The sequence below is a fragment of the Euprymna scolopes genome, chromosome 15 (genome assembly GCF_053919585.1).
Source record: "Euprymna scolopes isolate OS-2025 chromosome 15, ASM5391958v1, whole genome shotgun sequence".
NCBI classification, from domain to species: domain Eukaryota; kingdom Metazoa; phylum Mollusca; class Cephalopoda; order Sepiida; family Sepiolidae; genus Euprymna; species Euprymna scolopes.
The window spans coordinates 76,945,288-76,970,636 of record NC_136496.1 but is presented as its reverse complement, the minus strand read 5'-3'; the positions used below and the strand labels follow the sequence as shown (position 1 = coordinate 76,970,636).

The following is a 25,349-nucleotide window of genomic DNA, read 5'->3' as shown; positions in this document are numbered from 1 at the left end:
AGTAGATGTATGTATGTGTGTGTGTAAAAATATTTAACCGATAAACTCTTAAACTACTTGTCACATAGCATTGAAATTAACAGGAAATAGTAATCATATACAAAATTTCTATTACTTTTGTGCATGTTCAAATTCATTCATAGCTAGAAGTGGTTTAATTTTAAATCTTTCTTATCGATCTGTTGATAGCTCAAATGGTAGTGAATGCAGCTGGAGTGCTAAATGTTTTGGTTTCGATTCTAACTGTTGGCACCCAAGTCATTTTCTTTTTTTTAAACTTTGGAAATCTGTACTGTATATTAGGTACAATATAGTATTCAATACAGAATTGGCTCTATAATAATAAATATGAAATCTGCATGAATTAAAATATATTTAAATGTATTTTATGACTAAGCAAACCCGGTCACCCCATCCCCACTTGCTAGTCTAATCATAAAAATGTAAAATAGCACTTCTTTATAATTAAACTGTAGTTTACATTTTAGATAAGTTTAAAATTTCCAGAGATGTTATAGTTTGCTTGAAGCATTGTACATAGTGTACAAATAGATTTGAGGTTTAGAAAGATTTAACATGAAAGAATGTCTGAATGAGAAGCAAAATGGAAATAAATATAAATAGACAATATCTAATGTAATAATTTTATTTTTATTTTCTATTTACTTGTTGTTACTGATTGAATTGAAAGTTATACTTTAATTATTGAAAACAATTTTAAAATTTATGCACGAATACTTTAACAATGAATAAAATAACCATTTTTTTTTCCAAACCAAAAAAAAACAAAACAGGTAAAACTTCAAATTCTGTTTATAAGAGCGTTTAGATGATTAACATAATTTTATTTTTTTTAAATTTTAAAAATGTTCTCTTACATTTGACGAATTCCTCTTTAAGGCTTGGAAACTTTATCACCATCAAGAACACAGTATCTTTGTCAACAATTTCTCCCACTCTCTTTCTGTACCTAAATCTAAATACAAATTCCATGCATGAACAAAGTTTCTTTCGGTGTCTGCTTTCCAGCTGACTACAACATGATCATTCTCAAGTTTAATGTAAACAAGTTCTTTTTGAGCTGTCTCCTTAAATAATCAAATTATACTAAATTTCCACTATGCTGTTGTTTCACTGACTCCGTACACTTAATAACCCTTATCCTCAAGTGACCTTTTTGCCTTGATAAGTAGTGACTCCCTTGTAAAAAAAAAAAATAAATAAATAAATAAAAAATAATAATTTTTAGATGTCATATTCTCTGGCTCTTTTTAGTAATTTTGAACTTGGCATTTTTAATTATTTAATCCTCTGAGGTTAACTATTATTATTCCATGTATGTCGCGTTTGTCAAATGGAAGAAATATCATAAGAATTTATTTGAACGAAGATTCCTCAATTTTATCCTGTTGTGACATTTCTGTATACCACAGAACGAGAGAATCAAAAGCAACTGTCTGTTTCTGGTACAAATGTCTCTGAACTTTCTGACATGTTCTCACCTCCATTAAAGCACCAATTTATCACTGATTGTCACGGCCTTCAGGACAAGATCAAAGTGTAGTATCTGTTCTTCAGATGCTGCACTTAAGATAGTTTGTACCAGTCAATGGAGGGGAAACCCTCTATACTGGGACAATTATTATTTTTGGTAACCAGAGTGCCCCCTTTTTGCCTACTTTTAGGGGAGCTGGTTTTTACCTCACATTAAAAACGGCCTTGTGCCTAATTTGCTCAGTGGGGGAGCAAATAAATACCATCTGTTCTTCAGATGCTGCACTTCTATTTCTTGTTCTCTTTTGGTGGAGGAGAAATCCTTCACGACTGAGACAATTTTTATTTTTGTACCTTTTCTCCACGTTAAAAAACGACCCTGGTGTCTAACTCTGTCCCGTGGGGAGGCATAGTAAATAGGTACAACTACATGTAGCAAATAGTAATTTTCGTTTAAAGTTTACTCATTTATATCTGCCGTGTTCTCTCTACCCTCATACATGTTAACAATTTTACCTCATGAAGGGTGTGACTCTTTACCATGCATGGGCAGTCATTCACTAAAGAGACACTAATTATAGACTGTAGCTACACAGAGATGCAATGCCCATGAGGGTTGTCTATCAGTAAAAGTTTTTGACAATGATTGCTTCTATCACATTTTGCATTGCCAATGGGCTGACTGTGTTCCAACTGCAGTTCTCCAATAACATTTAAAGTTTCTGCCATTTGTTGCTGCAATGTCTTCAAATATTTGGGTATGTAGCTCGTTACCCAACATGAACAAAGACCATGTCAGCCTGTTACATGGAAGATGTATCACGAGAATTTATTTGATGGAAGATTTCTCAGTTATGGCACTTGCATATTCCATGGATTATCCAACATGGTTAAACTACACCTGCCAAGTTTTAATTTTTTAATTTTGACCCGTTAGCCACTTTTCTTTTAGCTAAAAACCAAATCAATTTTGTTCCTTCATGTCTGAATACTTCATATATCAAGTTTCAAGTCTGTAGACAAAAAATTGATAATGTTTGGTGAAAACCTTTCTGCAGACATAGACAAGGTCACTTATTATATACTAGCAGGCTGCACAGCGTTGCCCAATCATAAAATCTACATAAATATGATATTTTAATTCATGTAGATTTTATATTTATTATCATAGAGACAATTTTCTATTGGTTATTATATTATACTCAATATATAGCAATGGTTTCAAATGTAAAAAAAAGTCTTGAGTGTCATCTGCTAAAATTGAAATCAAGACATTTAACACTCTAACTTTAGTTGTTACCATTTGAGCTATCAACAGATGGATAAGAAAATGTTAAAAATTTAGTGATTTTACCTATAAATGTATATTTGCGCATACATAGAAATAACATGTTTAGTCTACTTACTCTTGCCAAGTTCAATTGTTTTTTTTCAATTTTGATTCCCTAGCAGCTATTTTTACCAGCTAAAAACTAAAATGAATTCATTCTACAGATCCAAAGCTTATAGGCTAAAAATTGAGAGAGGAACTTGATAGGCAGGATCACACACATACAAGGTCACTTATATATCTAATCAGAATCCTGAGGTGAATAGGAACATAGATTGTGTAGTATCAAGTCTTACAGAATATTTTTTAAGGTAATATTATATAAGACAATCCCAGCCAAAAAGAGAATAGCTCAATATACATGTGCACATGCTACATTTTTATTGTCAATGCTACGCAATTATGCACAATGTAGAAAATATGCATAAATATAACTGAACATAATGGTTAAATGAAACCAATCATCCAATAAGGAACCATAAAAAATAATTAATTTATGAAAATTTGTTAATATGCAAATTAGTTAACCTTTGTGAAATTGCTTGCATAACCATAACTGAGTATACTAAGAAGTTTATTTAAACAATTTTTAGAAAATAGAAAAAGTAGGCTTTTAACGTCAGTGTGACAAAAACTCAACTTTTTTTAGATAAAGATAATCACACATTAGTTTTTTTTTTTTTTTTTTTTTTAAGCAGATGATATTGTGATTTGCATAAAAAACAATACTGTTATCATACAAATTATTGTAACATAGGTAGTGACATAGTTTCCGTTACAGAGTGACACATAATCTCCATTATGATAAGATATATATCTTATAATAAGATGTTTATATGATGCTTACCAATGCGCTGACGAGTAAAAAAAAGTAGTTTTATTTTGCTTATTTGTCGAAGACAGATACCGTTGTTTCTCTAATGCACTCTGCAACTTGTATGTTCTTATCCTGTTGAAAAGATCAATCTCGTATTGTTTCATCTTCCAATTCAAGTCTATTACAAGGTTGCTATTTCTGAATACTGATACATGTATTATATACATATGTTTTATAAAAGCTTTCCTAAATTTCTTATTCAACTGATTTTTCTTTTTAATCAGACTTTTTTTTTTTTTTTTTTAAACTAATGCTGAGCTAATGCTAGTGAACCCAGGCCACCCTACTATTTTTGCTGATTGTTTGGGAGACTTTTCTGATCTTAGTTAGCTTTCCATTTTTTTTTTTTTTCTTTTTTACACTAGTTGCTCTATATCTATATTACTTAACTAATCTACCCATGTTACTCATAGTTAGAACGATACAAATTGGATCGTATCATTATTCAGCATATAATAATCTTGAATAAAAACTTGATCACTGCACTTGTTTATGTCTATACTTATGACATTGTGGATATCACTAGCAGGACCTGTGTTCCGGCATTGTCTGGAAAAATTTATTAAACTAAGACTTGCAATCCCCAGAAGTAAACTTACCATAATGAACAAAAAAAATTCATTTTACCCAAAATTATAAGTATTTATCCACAATATAAAAAAATTCTCAATAGAATTATAGATCCGATCCCTACAATGTTGAGGTCCCTAGATGTCAGAAAGCCTTCTACTCTAATAGTTTCTTCCCGCGGGCTGTTAAACTTTGGAATTCTCTCCCTGTTTCCTGCTTCTCTGGCTGTATTAACTTGCAGAAGTTTAAATGTAATGTGAACAGACTTCTCGCTGCTCAACTCTTCCACAGTCACCTCGTAGACACGGGCCTAAATAGTTGCCCCCTTCCGTCCCAAGTGGCAATATGCCTTGTCTTAGGTGAAAAAGAGTAAAACAAATAATAATAATAATAATAATAATAAACTTGAAAAGAATGTTCACATGAGAAAATTAAAACAAAATGAATAGTTAATTAATGAGATTTTTTTATTTAGAAAAGCAATATGCAAATTAGTTAACCTTCAGATCTCTATCACATAGACATAACTATATATATTAGAAAAGTTTTTTTTTTCTTTTATCACAAATGCAAGAGGGTTCCTCTTTAGCTTACTGCCAGTGTGATGAAAAGTCAAACTTTATAAAGGTGCAGATTTGTATGCATTTATGAATTTTGTTTTTTTTTTTACCTGAAGAAGGTAGTCATTTACTGACCAGGTATAAATAAAAAAAAAAAATCATGTTCGTTGTATTATTTGATCAATGTTGTTAACACAAAAAAAAAAACAGTTATAGACGAGTATGTCTTACGTGTCAGTTATATTTTTCTGTACCTTTTGCATCCATCAAAGAATGCTTCCATTTAAATGTTGTATTCAAAAAGTCTTCATCCCAATTGATTTAAAGGATTTTCTGTGTTGTGACAATTAAAAAAAAAAAAAAAAAAATGTTCATCTTTTTGTTGTTCGTTTCAAATGCTTTTTCCAATTTTATGACTATTACTTTATAAAATTTTCAATGTTGTGTGTTTATGTATATCACCAGATTTTCAATAATATATACCAGGAGTCTCTAAACTATGGCCCGCGGGCCAAATCCAGCCCAACAAAACAATCCTGCCTATGGAGCTCTTATTGGAAACATAAAAATATTCAGGAAAAATTTAAAAAAATGCACATGTGTGGAAATAGTGGGGTGCTTTTTTTTTTATTTATTTATTTATTTTTTTTTTCTTCATAAAATGATTAAAAGAATGAGGTTTTGGAGATAAGTTTTGCTAAAAAGCAAAGTTAATGTGAAAAACAGTACAAAACATGTCCAGGCCATTTTTTTTTTATTATTTTGGCCTATGTAGCTCTAAAAAGTCCTGTTCAAAAACTTTTGAGACCCCTGCTATATAATATAGATGCATATATATATATATATATATATATATATATATATATATATATATATATATAATTAGTCTGATCTATTTGTGCTACTGGTACTATGTAATCCAGTACTACCTGGTCAGGTCATCAACAACTAAACCTGTTCCACCAATTAGGCTTGACTTGTGAGTTGGGTGGCTAGCCTCTTAGTAGGATTAATAAAAACACCTTCAAAGGGTACATGAATATTGATTGAGTCAACAGCCAGAAGAAAATAGAAATGCTCAGGTTGGTGTCTATGAGCACAGACATTCAACCTTCATGAAGATGGTCATTTAGAAGAAGAAAATTGATATAATACATGCGGTGAAAATATTTCATTGATGTAGACTTGCTTGGGGGGGGGATGAAGATAGCAATCGCTTAGAAGATTAGATTAGTTTGTTGCGAAGCCTTGTTCATTAAAAACAAAAAACCCTCAATCATGGACACTGCTTAAAACCTTATTGTGTTTTCACATGTTTTAGGTTGTTTGTCAATAAGTAGGTAAACACGAGTTTGAAACGTTCATCAAATATATATCCGTCTTGTATATTTGATGAAGATGTTTGATATTATTTTGAATTTACTTTTTGAGTAAGACCATTCTCAGAATCGAATAAGCTAAATCGAATAGAGAGAGCAAGAAAAGCTTGACCACTGTTCAAATAATTATCAAATTTTTCTTAGTCGTTATTTTTGTCTCTTGGTACTCGCCAACATCACGTTTCACATCACCCTTGTCTCTCTCTTTCTCTCTTCATCATCCTTCATCTATCTCTCTTCAACTGTCTCTCTGAAAAAAGCCTAATTTTGCTGTTGTAGGAAAATACCTGGTCGATATATCTGATGCCAAGTGGATAGTGCAGTCGGTGGACTGGACTGATAATTCGGTAGCAGACATTTTGCGAGCTGATAAGACTGTCATAAAATCAGAAACCGTCAGTGTGAAAGAGGAACCATTAACCATGAACCAGTTATGTCACAAAGACATGACTCTTCCGATTGCCGATTCCTCAGAAAAAGACAAATATTGTCTATATTACGTTCAAAAATAATGAAGAAATTCAAACTGCAGGTAATTTTTTATAATAATGACAACAGATTTTGCCCATATAAAATTCCCAAATAGTCAAGAGCTTAAAATCCAGGCTTATATTTTCTAATAATGATTATTACAGCAAATTTTGCCTATATTACATTAAAAAATAACAAAGATGCTATTTTTATAACAGTATTGCAATCAGAAATTTAAACTGCTGGTTATTTTATATAATAATAATAATAATAATAATAATAATAATAATAAAAGTGAAAGGTAGTTTGCTTGAAGCATTGCTGGTAAACAAATATGTAAGTATAAAAAGACTGTTAACAATATAGAATATGGGGATGTTGAAGCAACGTTATGTATGAATAAAAAACAGACCAACAAACGAACGAAGGTGTGAAGATTATAAATTTCTGTATATCTATTTATTTTTCAAAACCGTTTACATATATAAATCAGTAAATATGAACTTACTGCTTAATGTAATCAGGATCGTAAATGTCTTTGATAATTTCAAGAATGTATGTCTCTTTTCCAAAAGAAAACAAATCACAACATTCTTTTTTTTTTTTTTTTTTGAAAATAAAGACGTAATTTTCAAAATTATGTACTGGTTATATAAAAACAGTAAATCCATATTTACTAATTTATATGTGAATTATTTATTTTGAAAAATAAACATATATACGAAGATTTATAACCTTAATAAGACCTTCCTTCATTTGCCTGTTTTTGTTAATACCTCACATTTCAATACCTCAGTATTTTGCATTACTAACAGCATTTATATACACTAACATATTTAATCGTAAATTTTGCTTAATAAATAAATTCAGACTGCTGGTTATTTTTTTATAACTAATTTTATTGATATTGTTTTCTGAAATAATGAAAAAAAATCAAAACTACTTTATATTCTGTAATGCTAATTACTAATTTATTATGTTATACTAACTGAAAAATAAACTTCCAAATTGGTTATATTTTCTTATAATTATTATAACTTCTTTATATTTTACCTTAAAAAATAATAAAGAATTTAAACTGTGTATTGTATTTTATAATATTAATAGCAAATTTTGGTAGTATTTCAATCTGAAATTCAAACGTTCGATAATTATTTAAAACAAATTTTCTTTGATTTACCTTCAGAACTGAAGTTGACGTTAAAATTACAGCCTTTTTTTTTTTTTTTTTTTTTGCAATACATTTTGCTATATATTACCTTCCTAAATTGTGAAGAACCTCTAACTGAAGGTTAGATTTTATAACAAATTTTGCCTATATTACAATCAGAAATAATTTAAAATTTAAAGTACAAATTATATTTTATAATGATAATAATAAATTATCACAATTAAAAATTCAGGTAATTTTTTTTTTTTTTAATAACATATACTGTTTATAAACCTTGAAAACTAATGAAGAAACTAAAACTGCAGGTTAACTTATATAACAATATTTTTACCTAAATTAACCTTAGAAATAATTATTACTTTCAAGCTGCAGGTTATATTTGATGATGAAAATAATTTTTGTTTATTTTATCTTCAGAAATAATGAATTTCAAACTTGAGGTAAATCTTTTTGGTTCTTATTCAGAATTCAACCTAATTAAAAAAAAATCCAGAAATACCCATCACAGAACAAATATGTCATATTCCAAAAATCATATTAATTGATCAAGTAGTTTTTTTTGTTTTTTGGGTTTTTTTTTTATCTATATAGAAAATAATTTTATTTTTTTAATGATTTCTATCAATTAATAGTATCTCGTAACCATTACAAGGCTGATTTTTAAAATCTCTGTATTTTGAATCGAGTTGTCTTCCTTTATTAATTATGGCAAATCAAAACACACCATATTTGATTTTCTTAGTTAAAATAAACAAAAGACATGATCAATTTACATAATTTTTGCAATATGACATTTTCGTTCCATGTACATACATTATAAAAAAATTTTCTGTATCTTTGTTTTTAATTTGTTTAAATTCTGGATTTGTTTGGGTTTTTTTATAATAATTTAGATTTTTACCTGCAGGCCATGTTTTAAAATTACAATGCTAACTGTAGACTAAATTTTATAATAGCAATGATTATACTAACAAATTGCATCTATAGTCAAACAGCAATTTATTTTTTGGCTGATAACAAATGTTAAGTATTACATTCAGACTTTCAAACTGCAGATTATATTTTATAATAACTGCTGTTTATATTAACTTAAGAAATAAAGATGCATTTAAAACTGTAGGTCATTTTTTATAATATTTTTTTCTTATTTTAATTTCATGAATAATGAATTATTTCCAACTATTATTAGTTATTTTTCATAATAAATTTTACTTTTTTTATATTTATAAATAATGAATTTAGATAATTTTTTATGCTAATGTAAAAAAAAAAAAAAAAAAAAAAAAAACACTAAATGTCAATGCATAACTAATACAAACATCTTTCTTTTGTGAGATTTTTTAAGTTGGACCTAAATAGCATTTAAGCTGGTATGTCGAACTTTGATTCTTACTAGCCAATTTTCCATTGTTACTGTTGTATCATGTTATTTGCGCCGTAATAACAACAAAATCATGTTGAAACACGCAACATTGAGCTTGACCAGTAACAGATAGGTAACCATTTGGGAAGACTAGGCACTGTATATCATCTTTTCATGACTGAGACGTGCGGCTGGGGGCCACTTGTGAATTTCATATTCTCTATAAATTTCCTCCTTAGGATGAAGCCGGCATAGCTCGCCCAGGGGTAATACCTATTTGTTTACCCAGACCTGTAACATGGGAACATTTTTCAGTTATAATCAAAAAAATCAAAATCAGCAAGGGGCATAACTAATATTTTTTTATTAGAAAATATAAAAAGAATTGTCTTCTTTAAAACTAAAATTTTCTTTTCTTTTTCTTTCTTTTTTTTTTGTATAATAAAACTTGTGCACACAAAAATGTTAAAACTAAAAAGACTTCATTTCATCCCGAGGAACACCGGGTAGTTACAGCTAATGATATATATGGTTAACCGTTTTGACACGACTAAGAAATATGTAGATATAGATGTGATAGTTTATAAGTATTATTTAAATGAAAGACAAATTATTAAAATTATTAAATGGTTCATATAGGTAACATTTCAGCCAATAAGATTTTTTAACTCTGTATGTTGCGTTGTGTGAACCGAATTTATTAAATGAAAAAAAAAAATGTAAAAATTATTTATGGATGAATTTTTTTTTTTTTTAAATGATAGACTTTTCATTTTCTATATATTCTTCACAATTTTTTTTTTTTTTTTTTTTTTCAAACATAAATTATGCCCTAATTTTTTTTTTTTATCCTATGATTGTATGAAATAACTAGCAGGAGGGCGCTTGACCTTGCCGGTCATAAAATATGCTTAAATATATTTTAATTTATGCAGATTTTGTATTTATTATTACAAAACTAATTTTCTATTGAATATTTATTTATATACTAGTGGTGGTAGTGGGGAGGGGGCATTGCCCGGTTGTAAAATACGCTTAAATATAATATTTTAATTTGTTCAGATTCTGTATATATTATTATAGACGTAATTTCAAACCCCCCCCCCCCCCCACTAAAAAAAAACAAAAAAAAAAGTACTTGGATGCCATCAGTTAAAATCGAAGCCAAAAGCAAAACTACATTTAAAGCTGGTGACGTTATCACTGTATCAACGTGACACGTATATGAACTGATAAAAAATAAATTAAGATGAATGTACAAAATGTATAACGATATTTTCTATTTTGACTCCTTAAAAACTATTTTAACTGGCTAAAGACCCATACAAGAACGGTCCATAAAAAATCCAATCATTTGAAACCTCTAGCGCCGCTCTATGACTTTTAGTTTCAGAGGAGATAGAATTTGAAAATATGGAAACAGACAGAGTGAGTTTTATAAATTATATATATATATATAATACTGATTTCAAAAGTTTAAACGAAACTGACTTGGTGCTAGAATCAGAACCAAAACATTTAGTGCTGCAGCCGCATTCTCTCATTTAGGACTCCAGCAGCGTTCACTATTGTTTGAGTTAACTCGGCAGACAGATAAGAAAGTTATAAAATTAAATTACTTTTAGCTCTGGTTAGTTTACACATGTGCAAATTAACAGAAATGTCAGCAAGTTGAAATGAACATTTTGTATTTCAATTTGCCAACTTCTGTATGCACTATTCATTCATCCAAACAAAATTTTTACTTGTTATAAACTATCCTTGGTGAATGATTACTATTTCTTGTTAATTTCAGTGTTATGTGACTATTAGTTTAAAAGTTTATCGTTTAAATATTTTCACACACACACACAGACAGGCACACATACATACACATCTACTGTGTAATTTATTTAGAGAATTAGAAACTTATTCTGTTCCTCAACATTATCATTACATTTGACTCTGATGATTCTATTGGTGGCATTGGTTTCCCCAATATTTTCTAGTTGGAATTATTTCTAGAAAGACACCAGATACTTACAGGATGGACCACGTGAAGGTTGCCAACATCCTAAGTAAAAGTGATTTTGTGGAACGAACTGAATTCGAACTTGGAACAACCAGATTGTCAGTCCATGTCGTTTACTTAACCACCATTATCTTCGACTTATAATGTTGTAATTGCATGAGATTATATAAAGAAGAATTATGATGTCATTATTAAAAAAACAATTGGTTCTAAAATATAAGTTATTTACTTCTTCATAAATTTGCTTCACACCACTGCACATACTCATTCACCAAAACATTGACTAATTGTTCAAGAAAACTTGGTTATATCTTTTAAATAATCTCTATATAAAACTATTAGACAAGCTCTTGTACGCATGTGTTTCTCACTTCTATATGACTTTGCTAAATACACATTTTTTTTATTTACTTATTTGGAAGAATATTCATCGAATTTAAAAATAAAATAAGGGAAAAGTAAAAACAATTTTAAAAATTCATATTAAAAGAAAAAAGTTAAACATGACTATGTTTGGATTTTTTTCTAAGCCATTGGACACCAAGTGGATAGAGAAAGTATATATATATGTTTGGGGGTAAAAAATTTATAAACACATTTGAACATTAGTGAAAATCTTTCTAGAGCTCTTTCGGCTATCATCTCATCAGGAGAAAAATCGATAGCAATGAAAACAATATTAATCGCGAAAATAAAGAGCATGGGGGATCTTTTTATATATATGTATTTTAAGGTACCAAAAGACGATTAAAATGAACAATTTAATTCAATAAACGAGTACAAGGCAATTAAACTGCCACTGTGAGGGAGGAAAAACAAAAACAGAAGGGAGGTGGTTAGAGTTCCCCAAAGAGATTTAACATTTTTTATTTAGGAATTTTATACTCGCTAGGACTTGCTAGGATGTGTCCTCTATAGTATCAGACCTGACCGAATGGTTACTTGTTGGCATAGACCAATTCATACCATCCAAAAAATTCTAACAAAAACCTAACAGCAAGCCATGGTTCTCCCGTGAATGTGCTGCTGCCGTCGCACATAGAAATCACTTTTTCCATAGCTACCAACGTAATAGATGCACTGAGACTAAAGCTGCTTTCAGGACCGCCAGCAACCACTGTAAAAGAGTAATAAAAAATGCAAGAGAGCTATATGCTCAATCTGTTAACTCCAAAGTAGCTGAGCAGTGGCTTGGTTCCCACCAGTTCTGGCAAATAGCAAATAGGATCCTGAACAGAAATGTGCGTTCTATCCCAACCATTATCAATGGTCCAGAGATCATCTCATCAGCATCCGACAAGGCGAAACTATTTGCCAAGAACTGTGCAGCAAATTCTACCCTATGCGTCGAAGGCCATCAACTTCCCATATTTCCTCCTACAACACACAACATGCTAGGTAACATACAAATATCTGTGCGTGAGGTCGCCAAGCTAATCAAGAACCTTGATTCCAGTAAAGCAACTGGCCCTGACGGTATTCCAGTTATAGTATTAAAAAAGCTACAACAAGAAATTGCCCCCATACTTACCAAACTGTTTAAACGTTGCCTTAAGGAGAAGTGCTTTCCGACTTCCTGGAAAACCTCATCAGTATGCCCTGTATTTAAGAATTCAAGTGATAATTCATCTCCCTCTCAATACAGACCAATAAGTCTCCTGAGTGTCGTGAGTAAGTTGCTGGAATCTATATTAAATAGAGAAGTAGTCAGCCACCTCAACAGAAATAATATTCTTAGTGACATGCAATATGGCTTCCATTCTGCTAGATCTACAGTTGACATGCTAACAGTTATATCACAGAATTAGCTAATCTCTAGACAAAGGCTTCATTTCTAGGGCAATTGCTCTTGACATATCAAAGGCCTTCGATAAGGTATGGCATAAAGGCCTACTTCACAAGATTTTCAGCTACGGTATAACTGGAAATGTTTTCTCTATCATTAAATCATTTCTCTCTGATAGGCTCATAAGAGTAGTGGTTGATGGACAGAAATCAGAGGCCCACAGTATTAATGCTGGAGTCCCTCAGGGGTCCATCCTTGGCCCAACTCTCTTCTTGATCTACATCAATAATCTCCCAAAACACATACTTAAATTATTTGTTGACATCTATGCTGATGACACAACTATCTATGGCAACACATCAAAGGCCGTAAATGGCAACAATCTCTCTGATTCTCTCTCCTCAGATCTTGAGCGCATGGTTCAGTGGGGGAAGAGGTGGCTGGTTACCTTTAATGCATCTAAGACCAAGCTCCTATCATTACATCATAAACGCTCTGATCCCCATCTGGCATCAATTGAAATGAATGGCTCTCGTCTAGGGGAGGTCCCATGTTTTGATAAGCTTCTGGGTTTGACCTTTACTCCTGATCTGAAATGGAACACATACATCAAGTCTGTGGCCAAGGTCGCTGGGAAAATGGTGGGATCCTTCTACCGCTCCAGAAGATATCTCACTAATGATGCAATTCTCTATCTGTATAAAAGCCAAGTACGTCCAAGGATGGAGTACTGTCGCCACATCTGGGCAGGAGCTGCTAAAAACAGTCTATCCTGCCTTGACAGAGTACAAAATAGACTTTGTGGCTTGGTGGGGGATGACCTTTATTTTCCCTGCAACCTCTCTCCCACAGAAGAGACGTTGCGAGCCTGTCTCTGTTTTATCGTTATTTCCATGGCAAGTGCTCGTCTGAGCTCCATTCTCTGCCCCCCCCCCCGCCAATCTTTCACGAAAAACACCCGACTAGCTGAAACCACTGTCAATAATTTTCCCCACTCTTTATCCGTGCCTAAATCAAAACATAGATTCCATGAACAAAGCTTCTTTCTTAGAACTGCACGGCTGTCAAACTCTCTGCCGATTGCCTGTTTCCCCCCCCCCCCCCGGAATTCAACTTGGATGTCTTCAAGTCCAACACAAACAAATTCCTGATGAACCGCCCCCTTAAGTAATGACACCTATCAAATCCCCAATACTAACTATTACTACGATACTATACCACTGATTAGTGTGCACACAATAACCCTTATCCCCGAGTGGCTCCTGGGCCTTGATAAGTGGTGACAACCCCCCCCCCCCCCCCCATGTAAAAAAAAAAAAAATTCTTACTAATGAAACATCGGGCTTTGGTTGGATGACCACACACCTTGTTTCGCCTTGTCGGATGCTGACGAGACGAAGTAGGTTAATTCCATAGATGGATTTCATTGCGGTTTGCTTGATCCGTGTTTGTTAATAGATTTTCTTGTGTGTGGTGGAATTTCTCATGTGTTAGAGTACTCATCTCACATGCAAGAGGCTCTGGTTTTGAATCCTGAGTTCGGCTATGTCTAACCGATGAAGGCGAAACTCGAGTCTTGGACTTCCGGTTTGTTGGCTGTCATGGCTTTTGTGAGCTGCAATATTGTTTGATTGTGGAAATAATTATATAATCTCTTACATTCTGAAAATATATATATATATATATATATATATATGTGATGCTTGTTTATATTGGTGATCTTTTAAACTAACACATTTCAGGTGAAAACATTATGTTTTACATGTCATGGCAAAATTTATATGAATTCCCAAGATTACAAAAAAATGATCCAGTAGAAAAAAATTGACAAGTAAAAAATAGAATTTATCGAATTGAGTTTTATTGTATGTTTTAATGTGAAAGACTTGTGTAACCAATTCAGTGTGATGAACAAGGGATAGAACCCTTGACTTAAGGGTCTGCCATCTTTACACGCAATGTCTGGGAACGTAATTGTGGCTGGGTTTTTTTTTTTTTTATTATTCTGTAAAATGCTTTTAATACATCATCTACTGGATCATTTTTCATAATTTTTGGAATTACATTGTAAGTACATAATGTTTTTACCTGAAATGCATTGGCTGAAAAGATCACCAATGTAAACAAGCACCCTATATATCTATATTTATATAGATATAAATGTATATATATATTTATATCTATAATATTTGGAAATAAATATTAATAACTATTTTTGGTCCTCGACAAAAGGAGGGTGGATCTGTAAATTCACACTTGTCCGTTCGTCCGTCTGCACTTTCCTCAATAACTATGCCTTGGAATTTTTTGACCTGAGTACTTTCAGATCTGTCCAGATCCATCTTCAAGGATGATAACCAGTAAATATGTTAGGTTATCTATGAAGGTATTTTTTTTTTCTTTAGTAAATAACATATTATTAACTTATTAATATGTTATGTTATTTTCAAAGCCATTTAAAAATATTAACGCTGTTATTGAAATTTATATCATTAATATTTAGTTTTTTTTATTTAATTCGTAATGGTATATAAATGGTATGGTAATTAGTATATAAAGATTTTGCTTGTTAGAATAGATGTGTACTAAAAGTTTTCAAAATAAAAAACGATGACAAGAATGTTGGTTGTGTGTGTGTGTATTAGTGATCGGACGATTCCAATATTTTTCCTGATTCCGTACTAAATTACCGATTCCGATTCTTTATAAATTTCTAATTATTTAATTATAAAAGTGTTATTTTGTCCTGATTACTGTAAAAACGCATCTAGAATGTGCATATATTTTCTCAAAAGTAAAAATATACTTGTGAGGGGATGATCTAGAGATTTTAGTCTTACTGGAAGTTTAAATCTCAATAAATATTTATTATTTCATTATTACTACAAGCAGTGGAAGATATTTCTTAAACCAAAATCAAATAAAAAAGATAATTAAAGGAATCGGTTTTGGCATCGGAAAATAGGCTCAAATTTTTCAGATTCCAATACCGATTCTGATACCCCAAAAAGCTCCGATTTTTCTGATTCCAATGAATTAAGAATAACAGTATAGCTACATTCCAAGTTCCAAGTATTTATTTTTCATGCAAAATAGCTCCTACTATAGCATGTTAAAATTTGGATACATTTTGTCTTTCTGAAGTTACAGATTTGTTTTGTTATGCAGAAATAAACAGTTATTATTATGTCAATACCATCTCTTTTCGTGCATATATACTATTCAGAAAAATGAGAAATTCTTTGCTTAGTTAGATAGAAAAAAAAATGCATGACGATATAATGCTGCAAGAAGAAAAAAGAAGTTCATAGAAGACAACATTGTGTTTGTTCCACCGGCCAAATTATATATATTAATGGCCTGGCAAGTTGTTTTCCTAATTTTGCATATGAATTACAAAATATGATGGAGGGGAGAATATCATTTGCTGCTATGGTTTCAAATGAAAATACAGTAAGGAGAGACTTGATTCTAAATATTTTTCATATGTTATATCTCCCCTCTTTGGTTTTCATACATAAAGTAAATTTCACAGTATATAAGGATTATTTAATACTAGAGATACCCATATAACATATGAGAAATATTTGGAATCAAGTCTTCCCTTGCTGTTATTTCAGATCATTTGAAACTATAGCAGCAAGTTTTAGTCTCCCCTCCATCAAGGCTAGAGGTTTGGGAAAAATATATATGATCATTGCTACTTCTTGACAGAAGTTTGCCATCTCTTCAGTTAAGTGTTGTGTGGCTGTGTGCACATAGGTGAATTTTTAACCCAGCTTTAGTCTTACATGAAAGTACATGTATGTGACTAAAAAACTTTCTTTCTTGTAAAAGTGATTGCATGATAATATTGTGAATCCTCAAATGTCATGTCAGACTGCTTTTAAATTTGCAGATTAAACCACAAATATGACAACTTAGCATTGCCGAATGTGCTGTAAAAACCTCCTCATAAGACTGTTGTTCCTGTTTTTGATTGTGATTTCAGATGATTAACAAAACCACCTTTTGACAAAAAGTATCTGCCACATACAGTGCACTTCAGTTCCTGTTGTAATTTCTCTGACATTATATTTTTCATAAAACACGTTTTTAGACAGCAAGATCTACATGCTGCTTTTCAAAAATCTTACAACTTTCTCTGATGGTTTTTCTCCACGGTGATCGATCTTTCGCTTGGGTTTCCCAGTTATGTACATCTATCTTAAGTATTTTCAAGTTGTTTTTCAGAGAATCCTTTAACCTGTTTTTTGGTTTATGTGGTCTTTTACCCTTATCTATCTCGCCATAAAACAGTTGTTTAGGAAGATTTTTTTGTCTTCCATCCTAATCAAGTATCTTGTCTAGCACATCTGATTTTGAATAATTTTCATTTCTATACTAGTACTATATATATATATATAAATGTGAAAATGTCTGTGTGTGTGTGTTTCCCTACCAAATTATCCTGTCAATTTTCAGTCTACAGATTTAAGATTTGACATAAGGGGTATTGAGATTTGGGAAAATCTTTATAATTGGTTTTCGGGCAGAAATTTGGCTATTAAGGGGTCTAAGTTCAACGATTTGACCTTTGAAAACTCTACCAAACTCCTCTGCCAATTTTTGGTTTAAATACTTGAAATTTTAGATGTAGGTTACTTGGACATGGATCAAACTTTTTAATTTGATTTTAGCCCAAAGCAATAAATGTTAAGGGATCAAAATTGGGGTCAAAGTTAAAAAAAATTTACCTCTGCTGTCTCTACCAAATTACTCAGCCAATTTTTGGTCTAAAAATTTGAAATTTTATATAAAGTGTATTCAGACATAGAGCAAACTTTTCAATCAGTTTTTGGCCGAAAATTTGGCTGCCAAGGGATCAAAGTTCAAACGATTTGACCTTTGCAGTCTATAGCAAACTACTCAGCCAATTTTATGTCTAAACATTTGAAATTTTACATAAAGGGTATTCAGATATTTAGCAAGCTTTTTAATCAGTTTTTGGGCGAAATTTTGGCTGCCAAGAGGTCAAATTTGAAAGAGTTGACCTTTGCAGACTCTACCAAACTCCTCTACCAATTTTGGGTCTAAACACTTAAAATTTTAGATGTAGGTTACCTGGACATGAGTCAAACTTTTTAATATATATACATATGCACATAAAGTTATGAATAGTACATAGGACACAAGCAAAACCGTGCTGAACTGCTAGGATATATACATATCTTTCTTGGAGTTCATATGTTCTTTCTGCTTCTGCTAAAATCTGTTCTCTCTATTGTTCTAAACACTTTCTCACACCTGAGGCTATTCTCTATCTTTGCAAATCTACTATCAAACCATGTATGGAATATCGTTGTCATATCTGAGCTGGTGAATCTGTGTTCGATTTGAAGATTCTTGATAAATTGCAGAAACGTATAATTTGATTGGCCCCACACTTTCTTCTTCACTGCAACCTTTCTTTCACAAACGTGATGTTGCTAGTCTCAATATTTTCTACAAATATTATTATGGCCTGTGTTCTTCAGAATTGTCTGATTTATTCCCTGCTTCCTTTGTTCCAGCTTGTTTGACTCTTTGGTCAAGCGGTCTTCATCAATTTGCTGTTTTAATACTTTATTGTAATACAGTGTCTTATTTCAGTAGCTTTTTTCCAAAGACTGCAAGGTTGTGGAACTCTCTTCCTGCTCACTGTTTTCCTTCTACCTTCAGCCTTGGTCATTTTAAGACTAAGGTCAATAGATATCTCCTGTCTTTGCAATACTCTGCTTTTGTTTTTGTTAGCTCCTTACATCAAGTGGGTACGTTCTGTTTTGCTGTAAATAATTTGTTGCCTTGTCTTGATCGATTTCCATAAAATATATATATTCCACTGAGATATTTTGTTTCATGTTGTCTTTGAGATAGTATCTATTGTCTGATCTGTTTTTAACATTCAGAATGACCACGATACAAAATTTTACAAATAAATAATTGTAAGAGTTTAATTAAACTTAATATAAATAAACCTAACAAACAATCAATTTCTTTTTCTCGTGCAGTGTTCTTGACCGCCAGCCTGGACTTAGGGTTAGTGTTAATATTACTTTATTAATTGAATTAAGGTAAAGATTCTCATAGAGTTTACAACTAATGTCTTCATCTGTGTTACTCTTAAGGTTTGGCATAGGTTTAATTGATTTATCTTTCAAAGATAAAACGATAAGTCAAACTTCCGGCTAAGTAAATCAAATAATTTCAGTAACCAGCAACAAATTATTTACAGGACGATTATGCAAAACAGAACGTACCAAAAGCAACTACAAAATCGCAATTTAGATAATTTTTTAGATTGTTTGATGCTCACTCAGGACGTGAAGCTATATACCGGATGATTTCCTTCAAGAATAAAACATGTAGCTTACTTACCATATATATATATATATATATATATATATATATATATATATATATATATATATATATATATATATATATAAAAATGATTAATAAAACATGTTAAAAGACATCTTGAAAAAGAGTTAAACACATTTAATTTTAAAAAAGGAAACACAAGATAAGTGGATAGTCCTTAATCCACGGAGTTTCGAAGAAATACTCCCCTTCTCATCAGAGGGCAGGAATTAGCAAAATGCAGGATCGGATTTTGCATATAAAAGTATTTAATGAAACTACAAGTAAGTCACAGATCTTACTTGGTTAAAAAAAAGGGTGAGGTAAGGGGAACAGGAGGCAAAAGAAAAATGATAAAAAGATTTCACATGAATGGATAGTCTGGTGAAGGGTAAAAATCCAAGAATGGTAAAATCCAAAACGGTCAAATTTAAAATTTCAATCCAATGGGTAAATTCCAAATGGTCCAAAATAATCCAAAAGGCAGAGTTCCAAGTGAAAAACTATCCAGCATTGTGAATGATAATAATTACAGGTGATTTGCATAGACTGATACTGTGGCGACTGCTCCACTTCCAGATGTTGAGGGGAAAAGGAGTCATGCTAGGACTATCCACTTATCTTGTGTTTCCTTTTTTAAAATTAAATGTGTTTAACTCTTTTTCAAGATGTCTTTTAACATGTTTTATTAATCATTTTTTCATATTATAAGCTCTATTTCCTTTTCGGTTTTATTGAGCTTTTACATCTGGCTGAGTTTATTTTACTTGTAAATATTAACTCTTTAATATTTATAATATATTTTAAGTTTACCATTTTGATTACCTTGGTAAACTTATTATAATTTTTATTATATATATATATATATATATATATATATTACATCTAGATATCATTCAAACACAGTAGTGTTTGAATATATGGTTAAACGGTAGTTTTAGTCATTTAGAACCGCTTTAAAGCTTCACCGCTCACTCATTTTTCGACCAAATTTCAAACAATTATTACAGTTTATAGGTCACCTTCTCAGCTATGTTGTGAAAAAAAACTTTTTCAATTTTTGTTCAGTAAAATAAAAGTTTTGATTAATTTACTGATGTTCAAAATCATAAAAATTCGTAAGGCGGTGAGCGACGTTTTTTATGACTAGTTTCCATAGCAACCATGTCGCTTCAGCGACTACTGTTGCTCTTAATTAACTGCTGTCACGAAAAGAGAAGTAACAAGTGAAACAGAGAGAATGGAAGCAGACGTGTGCCATACTTTGTTATTACATGTGTGTGTGTTATGTTTATGAGGGCAAAAAAATAAGATTGAAATTAAACAAAGAACAAGTGAATTTACTGGAAGCTTGGAAAAATGGATTACAATAAAAAAAAAAGTGAGCATGAAAAGTAATATGGCTAAGTTTAGACATGGAAAAGAAAAGGACAAGATATTCTAGTAAAAAAATATAATAAATTTATAACTTAAAATATTGCAGCATTAAGAATTTTTTTTTTAAATTCAATTTAACATTATATAATCACTTCTTAATGCTGCAATATTTTAAGTTATAAATTTATTATGTTATATATTCTTATCATCGAATTTATCCTTGAGGGGTACCAAATTGAGCTTTCGTTACATTTGAATATGTTATATAGAGTTCTTCATTTAGGGGCACATTTTACGTTTTCTATATAACATAAGAAAGATTCCGTGTGATTGTCTCTAATATAAATGGTTGTGTATTTGATTATCATAAAGGGAATCGTGTGTGTGACATGTAATTTCTGAACCTACCTCTGTTCTCGCTGTTGAACCATCTGGCAATTTCTCATCCTGGAGGGAGACTTGATACCTGTTTGACGAAGATTTATCACTCCAAGACGATGAAATGGTTTTATAGTTTTTTATTTCACTTTCCCCAGAGGTTCTGCAGAAGTGGAAGTGAAATCGGCTTGTGTTAGTTCTTCTTCACACACGTCAGCGTTCGTCTCCCCCCTCCCCAGTTAAGAGAGGGGAGACCACGGAAAACGTCCGTCTTCTTCAAGTTCAAATCAAATCTCCAGATCTAGCCAACCACGTCACACATACGTAATTTGGTCAGCTGACCTTTGGTTCTGGTAAACGTGTCTACCTCCACGTTTACTCACCTCTCTCTCTCTCTCTCTCTATTCTCTTATAGAGACACAGAGAGAGAAAATAGAAAGAGTAAGAAAGCCAGAGAGGGGGGGGAGAGATGCTCGTTAACAATTATATTTTTTACTAGAATATCTTGTCCTTTTCTTTTCCATGTCTAAACTTAGCCATATTACTTTTCATGCTGGCATTTTTCTATTGTAATATATACTACTATGTATATGTCTACTTGAACTGATGATGTCATAAAAGATGAATGATAGCTTTATGACAGCATCATCTTCCTTTTGTGATGTCATCCAGTGTGCATGGTGATAAGTAAGGTTATGACAAGAGAATATTCTTTTCATTATTTTGACTCTCGAGTTGATATCTTATATGCTTTTAAATAGAGTGGTGTGGTTCTCGATTGATTAACTGTGTCTAACTCTGTTCGATATGTACTCAAGAGTCAGAACAATGATAAGAATATTCTCTTGTCATAGCCCTAGTGATAAGATACAAACCTACAAGATCTACAGAGGGTATTTAGTTCTCTCGCACTGTAAGAACTGTAACACCAAAGTCAGAAAGTGGGATTGAGAAGTCAGTGCCCCCAAGGAAGAGCACTCTGACCTACAAAAAAGTGCTTGGACAACCCCATCGGTATTCCCCAATAAGGGCACCTCAGGTAATTAGCAATAAACTAACCCCTTTTCAAAAAGAGAAGGCAAAGCCTGGGAGGGTGAACCTCCAAGAACTGCACAAAACCAGCATTACACTGGACAAAATCATTATAAAAATGCTCTAATCTCTGTTGATTTGAAGGGGGGGGGGGGCAGCGAGGATAAAAATTCCTAGCTGGAAGGCTACTAGATGTCCAGGGGTTTAAATGGTTTGTCTACTAGATGTCAAGGGTTGTAAATAACTCTATTGCTGGAGATAACAATCTTTTCAGTTAGAATATTTGGTGCAAGTCCAGAATTAAATCTAAATAAATTAAACAAAAGTACAGAAAAATATTTATGATTTACATATTTGTCACAGAATGAAAATATCATATTCTAAAAATCATGTAAATTGATCAAGTAGATTTTTTTTTTAACTAAGAAAATGACAAAGCGAGAAGTTGTGTTTTTATCCATCATGCTTAATAAATAAGGGGAGACAATTCAATTCAAACTATAGAGATCAAAATCAACATTCTAATGGTGAACTATTAAAATCACTAAAAATCATAAATTACGTTGAATTCTGAATAAGAAGAACTAAATATGTTTCAGCACACATCTTTTCGGTTTCTTCCAGTCATTTTCACACAGATGTCGCTAGTCTCTCTCTAGTATATCATTACGCTTATAGTAGGTGCTCGACTGAGCTCTAATCCTTTGTCTCTCTCCTATAAAATATTCACATTCCAATGAGGAGTGTAACTTTCATGAATAAAGTTTTTTTCCTACAGCATTTGATCTGTAGAATAAAATACCTAAAAGCTGCTTCCTAGCCAACTACAACATAGTCTTGTTCAAGTCTAATGTCAACAAATACTTTTGGAGCTATCCTCTTAGATAATTAATTCCTTTTAAGAAATCTGCCCATTCAACAAGTTCTCGCTTGGTGATGTTTCTGGTCCAATTGACAGTCTCTTTAATTCTTATTCTCAAGTGGTCCATGGCCTTGATAAGCGGTGACCCAATGGTAAAAAATGATTTAAATCCATTTGTAAATTAATATTGTGCACTGATGTGATCATGCCCTTATGCATTCACTTACACAAACCATGATTGTCCCATTTGTCGTCCAGCCCAAAGTTGAAAGAAAGAAATTTGCTCTTGAAAATTAAAAATTCCAAGGTTTTAAACAAATAATAGATGTTTATTTTTTTGTGGTACTCATCTTCCCTCGTTTCGTAAATCAGAGATATTATAATCTACATAGCATATAAAAAGTTCTAAGAAAGAGTACCCCCATCCGAGCACCACCCCTCAAAGCTTTTGCCAGACATACACAAAAAATGCACACACACACACACACACACACACACACACACACACACACATTTTGCATTTTATATATATAGAAGATTATTCTTTTAGGGTTGCAATTTCACCATTGTCTAACTCTTTACAAATCCCCTTCCCTCACAACTTGTATCGAGTGGATTACCTAATTCTGTGTCCAGCCCAGCCAAAGGGCCAATACTCAACTCTTTTTTTTTTTTTCCAACTAAACTCCACTATATCTAAAACTATCTTTCTAATTTATATCTGAAAGTTTTCACATAATCCATTTGTTGTTATTCCCACATTCCAAACTGGCCTCTTGATTCCAAATTTCTCTTCCAACTGAAAACATAATTGTCAGAATAAAATTCCATTATATCAAGTAGTGGTTGATGAGCAAAAAACAGAAGCTCACAGTATTAATGCTGGAGTTTCTCAAGGGTCCAACCTGGGTCAAACTCTCTGCCTGATCTTCATTAATGATCTCCCAAATCACATCCTAAGATCATTCGTAAACATTTATGCTAACGACAATACCATCTATAGCAACACATCAAATGCTATAAATGACCAAATTCTCTCTGATTCTCTCTCCTCTGATTTTGAGCACATGGTAGAGTGGGGGAAGAGGTGGCTGGTTATTTCTAATGCATCTAAAACCAAGCTTCTATCTTTACATCATCAATGCTCTGATCCCCATCTGACATCAATTGAAATGGATGGCTCTCGTCTTGGGAGGCTCCATGTTTTGACAAGCTTCTGGGCTTTACTCCTGATCTGAAATAGAATACGTACATCAAATCTGTTGCCAAGGTCACTGGAAAAATGGTGGGATCCTTCTACCGCTCCATTAGATATCTCCCTGCTGATGCAATTCTCTATCTGTATAAAAGTCATGTACATCCAAGGATGGAGTATTGTTGTCATATCTGGGCAGGAGCTGTTAGAAAGACCGTATCCTGCTTTAACAGTTCAAAATAGACTTCGTAGCCTAGTAGGGGATGCCCTTTTCTCTTCCCTGCAACCTCTTTCCCACAGAAGAGACGTTGCAAGTCTGACTCTGCTTTACTGTTATTTTCATGGCAAATGCTCGTCTGAGCTCCAATCTATGGTCCCCCCCCTCACCAAACTTTCATAAAAAAAACTTGTCTAGCTGAAACCATTGTCAATAATTTCCCCCACTCTTTATCTGTGCCTAAACCTAAACATAAATTCCATGAACAAAGCTTCTTTCTTAGAACGGTACGCATGTGGAACTCTGTTCCATTTGCCTGTTTTCCGTCTGACTAAAATTTGGTAGTCTTCAAGTCCAGTGTAAACAAATTCTTGATGAACCATCCCCTTAAGTAATCCAATTTACCAAATTTCCACTACTAACGATTACTACGATATTATTCCATGGATTACTGTACACTCTTTAACCCTTATCCTCGAGTGGCCTCCAGGCCTTGATAAGTGTTGACTCCTATGTAAAAAAAAAAAAAAATCAAGTTAACACTCCTCGCTAGCATTCCCAATACATATTTTCTAAACACTATTTTCCTAACATCAGCAACAATCATAATCATTCAGGTCATATTGCTCGGCAGTGCTCTGCCTTCATGACACAGGGAGAAACAGATGGTGTTTCTCATGATATTTGGCCATAGCAAGACTAATAGTGTGAACCTTACTCTTAGAGATAGAAAATGAGGGTCAATCTCTTTCTGATTACAATCTGATTCTGCACCTTAAAATTAAAATTAGATGTGACAGAAGATCGCACTCGTCGCTATTTAAATGACAGTGGATACACATCGCTAGTTTATGTGTGTTTGGATGAATATAGTTTGAGTACATGTTTCTAACTA

General features: G+C 32.2%; 1 protein-coding gene across 8 annotated transcripts in view; it reads left to right on the top strand.

Annotated features, from left to right (window-relative positions):
* Positions 1–25,349, top strand: part of LOC145293913 (DNA-binding protein P3A2-like) — an 86,604-nt gene that overhangs the window by 50,612 nt on the left and 10,643 nt on the right. For 2 of the 8 annotated variants that reach the window (XM_080140735.1, XM_080140733.1), the window contains exons 9-10: positions 6,490–6,742; positions 8,270–8,292. The exons of 4 other annotated variants lie outside the window; for them this stretch is intronic. In XM_080140735.1, coding sequence (XP_079996861.1) covers positions 6,490–6,722 — 233 coding nt within the window. In that variant the 3' untranslated portion in view covers positions 6,723–6,742; positions 8,270–8,292. The remainder of the gene's footprint in view (positions 1–6,489; positions 6,743–8,269; positions 8,293–25,349) is intronic. 2 more of the 8 variants (XM_080140734.1, XM_080140732.1) reach the window with 1 other exon arrangement.